The 6159-nt window shown below is 40.1% G+C and overlaps 1 protein-coding gene across 1 annotated transcript in view; it reads right to left on the bottom strand.

The window, feature by feature from the left end:
• The window catches only part of SMURF1 (SMAD specific E3 ubiquitin protein ligase 1), a 32486-nt gene that overhangs the window by 13230 nt on the left and 13097 nt on the right, over positions 1–6159 (bottom strand). The window contains exons 3-8 of the mRNA XM_017734286.1: positions 5167–5205; positions 4635–4743; positions 3732–3865; positions 3550–3615; positions 2644–2719; positions 6–74 (exon numbers count right to left, since the gene is read on the bottom strand). Of these exons, the coding sequence (XP_017589775.1) occupies positions 6–74; positions 2644–2719; positions 3550–3615; positions 3732–3865; positions 4635–4743; positions 5167–5205 (493 nt within the window). The remainder of the gene's footprint in view (positions 1–5; positions 75–2643; positions 2720–3549; positions 3616–3731; positions 3866–4634; positions 4744–5166; positions 5206–6159) is intronic.

Here is a 6159-nt window from a genome sequence, read left to right as displayed (position 1 = left end):
CCGGCTCCTCCATGGAGCAGCTCAGCGGCCTCCCCGGCCCAGAATCTTCATAAACCGTTCTGCAAATGGGGAAACTTCAAGAGTTTCCATCACAAGAGAAGTGAATGCAGAAATGACTGTTTCTCTCTCCCCACAACTTCAAGTAGTGCAACTTTTAACCCAAGAGGTGCCATTTTCTTAATGTTTTTATACCCACATTTCTCAGCACAGGTAACAAAAAAAAAAAAAAAAATCAAGTCTTACCCAGTTTAGCCTATTTTCTTCAAGCAGTTATCCAGTTACAACCTTACTACACGTCACATCGATACTTAAGTTTCTAATTAGTTACAGTCTTGCAACATATCAACCACTGTTCTAATTAAGTAAAAAGAAAACAGCCCTTACCCTTCATTTTCCAAAAGCCCTCTGCAGTCTACTACAGAACCTCCTGTGCCTATTCTGTCCCGAGTCTGTAAACTGACTGAAAGAAGAAAACACAAACTCAGGTCAATGAAAGAAAAACTGCATTCCTAAAAACAGCAACAAGCAAAAAAATCCACATTTATACAGGGTAAAATATTAAGGAAAGCACTATCCTACACACAAGAACACATCAATTACCAAAATTCCTTTTATTCTCTTAAAGCATTAATAATTTTTAAAAAGCTGAAGAGAAAACAGAGGGTCATCCCCTCAAAACTTGAGTTTATTTCTGTAAATATCAAACATGTCAGGTTCTACATCTGGGTTTCATGAGGATCCAGAAAGGGAAGTTGGAAAAAAATTGCTCACCACTAGATGTCATCGTAGGGCGAGAATTTGGAGTTTGCCAAATGTATTTATGTATCACTGAAAAGCTGGGGTTGGGTGGGGGCAGTAAAACGTGGGGTAAATTTGCTGTAAAATGAGCATGGCCTCATTGAAATTTGGAAATGGCTTGCCTGAGTCAAAGGTATCAAACCAGCAACTTGTAAAATGCCTTTTAACTCCTCCAGATCCTTTTCTAACACCTAAGGTTCTCTCTGCCTGTCACCTTGGCCAAATGCATCATTTCACAGTGACATTCACCCTTCCAGAGATGCAGTAGATGCCTTGCCAGATGCATTCCCTGTTTTTAATGCTGTTTCCCGTCATCAACTGAGAGGAAACAAACTCCTGCATAGGAGTGCAATGAAAATTTTCAGGTTATGTAATTTAATCCCATTAAAATCAAAAGAAACAACACAGAACAGGCACAGAAGCAGCAACTAGAGGAGTTTTTCCCTATGGATATTTACCAAGCAGATGGAATTTAGCTGGGATCATTCTTACCCACTATTTGGCCTCGGACAGCATCGGTGTCTGTGGGGTTGAGTTTGCATAGATCCAAACGCTGGTCTGCAAAGGAGAATTGCAAAAATCAACCCTGGGAAGGGCTGGGTGGGAACACTATTCACTACTCAGGTACAGGGCATGGAGGGTTCCTGGTCACACCAGGGTGGAATTGCTCTTACATCCAGTATCTTTTAGCCTGCTGATGGCATTGGAGAGGAGTCGGACACACCCCAGGAAGCCAGCTCCCTGTTTCTTATGGATTTTTTTATGGTTCCATACACTGATGGTTATGGAATCTGTTTTCCCAACGTATCTAGAAAAATACATATTAAAAGACTAATTTTAGAAATAACAACCTCTTTTTACTTCACAGAACTGACGCTGTAATTGGTACAAATTCTGACACATTTTAGTACATCGGTCATGCCTCTTTATTATAAATACACAAGTGCTTATGCCCAAAATGCTGTTATTAATGAATTACTGCACAGTGATTTCACACAGCATGGGAAATTGATATTGCTGCAGCATGAATTTAACTACAGCCAGCCTCATTAAAAGCTAAGTAACAAGTCGATTAACGTACAAAACTTTAGAATTTATGGTTCTAATAATTTGAAGAAAATAAATCATTCCAACAAGGACAATTTTCTGTAAAAGCTGGATGGCACTGCTCCAGGAGAGCTCACTAAGCCCTTGTGCTGTGTACCTGCCACACAAATATCTACAGATTCAAACATCTAAAAGCAAAGTACCACTCTTTATTATTTCTTCTTGAAAAAAAATCAGTCTTCTGAGAAGGCAGGGTTAGATGGGATATTGGGAAGAAATTCTTCCCTGTGAGGGTGGGGCGGCCCTGGCACAGGTTGCCCAGAGAAGCTGTGGCTGTCCCATCCCTGGAAGCGCCCAAGGCCACGCTGGGAGCAACCTGATCTAGTGGAAGGTGTCCCTGGCAGGGAGTGGAACTGGATGATCTTTAAGGTTCCTTTCAACCAAACTGTCCTGAGATTCTAGGAAATGTGACTCTCTTGATAACACAAAATGAAGTTGCAGTGCCAACCCTGCACTATTTATTCACTAGATAAATCTCTAGAATACTGTTTACTTATGACCTTACAACCAACTCACAGATCATAATGCTGGTTCCATTTGGGGTCCAACGTGTTCTTCACAGTGTCAGTGGAATAAAAAAAAAAAATCAAGTCTTACCCAGTTTAGCCTATTTTCTTCAAGCAGTTATCCAGTTACAACCTTACTACACGTCACATCGATACTTAAGTTTCTAATTAGTTACAGTCTTGCAACATATCAACCACTGTTCTAATTAAGTAAAAAGAAAACAGCCCTTACCCTTCATTTTCCAAAAGCCCTCTGCAGTCTACTACAGAACCTCCTGTGCCTATTCTGTCCCGAGTCTGTAAACTGACTGAAAGAAGAAAACACAAACTCAGGTCAATGAAAGAAAAACTGCATTCCTAAAAACAGCAACAAGCAAAAAAATCCACATTTATACAGGGTAAAATATTAAGGAAAGCACTATCCTACACACAAGAACACATCAATTACCAAAATTCCTTTTATTCTCTTAAAGCATTAATAATTTTTAAAAAGCTGAAGAGAAAACAGAGGGTCATCCCCTCAAAACTTGAGTTTATTTCTGTAAATATCAAACATGTCAGGTTCTACATCTGGGTTTCATGAGGATCCAGAAAGGGAAGTTGGAAAAAAATTGCTCACCACTAGATGTCATCGTAGGGCGAGAATTTGGAGTTTGCCAAATGTATTTATGTATCACTGAAAAGCTGGGGTTGGGTGGGGGCAGTAAAACGTGGGGTAAATTTGCTGTAAAATGAGCACGGCCTCATTGAAATTTGGAAATGGCTTGCCTGAGTCAAAGGTATCAAACCAGCAACTTGTAAAATGCCTTTTAACTCCTCCAGATCCTTTTCTAACACCTAAGGTTCTCTCTGCCTGTCACCTTGGCCAAATGCATCATTTCACAGTGACATTCACCCTTCCAGAGATGCAGTAGATGCCTTGCCAGATGCATTCCCTGTTTTTAATGCTGTTTCCCGTCATCAACTGAGAGGAAACAAACTCCTGCATAGGAGTGCAATGAAAATTTTCAGGTTATGTAATTTAATCCCATTAAAATCAAAAGAAACAACACAGAACAGGCACAGAAGCAGCAACTAGAGGAGTTTTTCCCTATGGATATTTACCAAGCAGATGGAATTTAGCTGGGATCATTCTTACCCACTATTTGGCCTCGGACAGCATCGGTGTCTGTGGGGTTGAGTTTGCATAGATCCAAACGCTGGTCTGCAAAGGAGAATTGCAAAAATCAACCCTGGGAAGGGCTGGGTGGGAACACTATTCACTACTCAGGTACAGGGCATGGAGGGTTCCTGGTCACACCAGGGTGGAATTGCTCTTACATCCAGTATCTTTTAGCCTGCTGATGGCATTGGAGAGGAGTCGGACACACCCCAGGAAGCCAGCTCCCTGTTTCTTATGGATTTTTTTATGGTTCCATACACTGATGGTTATGGAATCTGTTTTCCCAACGTATCTAGAAAAATACATATTAAAAGACTAATTTTAGAAATAACAACCTCTTTTTACTTCACAGAACTGACGCTGTAATTGGTACAAATTCTGACACATTTTAGTACATCGGTCATGCCTCTTTATTATAAATACACAAGTGCTTATGCCCAAAATGCTGTTATTAATGAATTACTGCACAGTGATTTCACACAGCATGGGAAATTGATATTGCTGCAGCATGAATTTAACTACAGCCAGCCTCATTAAAAGCTAAGTAACAAGTCGATTAACGTACAAAACTTTAGAATCTATGGTTCTAATAATTTGAAGAAAATAAATCATTCCAACAAGGACAATTTTCTGTAAAAGCTGGATGGCACTGCTCCAGGAGAGCTCACTAAGCCCTTGTGCTGTGTACCTGCCACACAAATATCTACAGATTCAAACATCTAAAAGCAAAGTACCACTCTTTATTATTTCTTCTTGAAAAAAAATCAGTCTTCTGAGAAGGCAGGGTTAGATGGGATATTGGGAAGAAATTCTTCCCTGTGAGGGTGGGGCGGCCCTGGCACAGGTTGCCCGGGGAGCAACCTGATCTAGTGGAAGGTGTCCCTGGCAGGGAGTGGAACTGGATGATCTTTAAGGTTCCTTTCAACCAAACTGTCCTGAGATTCTAGGAAATGTGACTCTCTTGATAACACAAAATGAAGTTGCAGTGCCAACCCTGCACTATTTATTCACTAGATAAATCTCTAGAATACTGTTTACTTATGACCTTACAACCAACTCACAGATCATAATGCTGGTTCCATTTGGGGTCCAACGTGTTCTTCACAGTGTCAGTGGAATGGCACTGACCTGACCCATCCACAACTATTTTAGCAAATGGGTCAGGAAGTCCTGTGGAAAGAAAAAGGTGCTGTTGAACACAGTCCTTTGTTTTGCTACTTCCAAGACAATGCCATAGAAGCTCCCCCTCAAGAAAGGACAGCTGCCTTTATCCTAAAAGTATTTTAGTAAATCCTGTCTTTCAGGTGGATGCTCTTGGTACCCCCCAGCACAGAGCTGTGAACAGCAGCCTGCCTGTGGTTCCATCAGCCAGATTTTCAGCTGGAAATTTGTGAGCCCTCAGTGTTTCCAACCCTGAAGTCCACACAATCTACAGCTCAGAGTAATGTGTATTCCTGTAGTAATGCAGTGCTGCTCCGAGAAGGGAACCACAGAGCAAATGACACACACAGATGAGCCTCCACAGTAAAGCACCATCTCCAAATAAATCTGATTAATCCAGAGCAGAAAGTTACACAATTAGGACATACTTACTGAAGAAATCTTTCTTTGCGAGATTCTTGGCACATAATACTGCAAAACAAAAAAGTAGATAAAGAAATCTTAAAACAGTAAAAAAAAAAGCTTTCTGGTAATCATATCAGCTAAAATAATACCTGATCATGATTCATAAAAAAACCACCTAAATACTAAATGCGAGCATTGTTTTCTTTATATGGGATTGGAATATTTACATATAAATTTGGCTTTATATTTGCTGCTTTAATTCTATTGTTAGAACACACAGAAGATTTAATGAACATCCCTTAGCATTAAAACCTCCTAATTTTCTTTACTTCATGTTTACACAAATGCTAAACCAGATTTTTGTTGTTGTTTCAGAATCCATCCATTTTAGAACAAGGCTAAACATTTTCTGAAGAAAGAACAGTTCTGGGATTCCTGGAAGAGACCTCTTCATTAAGTCCCATCAAATGCAGTGCAACCTCCTGCTCCTTGCACACAAAGTAGGGGATACATGGTGAAACAAAGCATGGGAGGAATTCTGCAACAGCAGAAGCAATCTGTAAATACACAAAGGTTTGGGGATAAGTATGACAGGGCCTCACTCAGGAGAAAAAAAAATATGCTTGAAAAAAAACCTGCATCAAGATGTTTTCCTTTGAAATGGCCACAAATGAGACATCATTTCCCTCTCTCCAATTCTACTCACCAGCACAGCAGTTTAAGAAAAAATTAGATCAGGAAACTCGCATCAATCTCCATTTCTAACAGGTCTATTACCAGCTACAAGTCTAATTTTGCTTTTCCATAAGGACTGCTCAGTAGGATCTCAGCAATCCAAGTTGTTTAGTATCCATTAAACTCTTCTAACAGGCCAGGAAAAACAACTCCAGAGCCAAAGAGGAAAATATTAGAGCTCTAACTTATCTCAAACTAAGATCCAAGAGAGGAAGGTAACGATGAAAGACCTAATTACTTTTGAGGGAGTCTCTTTCCCCAGTGGGAAAAAAAGAGATCTTTCAG

This window comes from Corvus brachyrhynchos, unplaced genomic scaffold (assembly GCF_000691975.1).
Source record: "Corvus brachyrhynchos isolate BGI_N302 unplaced genomic scaffold, ASM69197v1 scaffold5, whole genome shotgun sequence".
In the NCBI taxonomy this organism is placed as follows: Eukaryota; Metazoa; Chordata; class Aves; order Passeriformes; family Corvidae; genus Corvus; species Corvus brachyrhynchos.
Note: the sequence above shows the minus strand (reverse complement) of the source record. Positions and strands in the feature narration are given on the sequence as shown.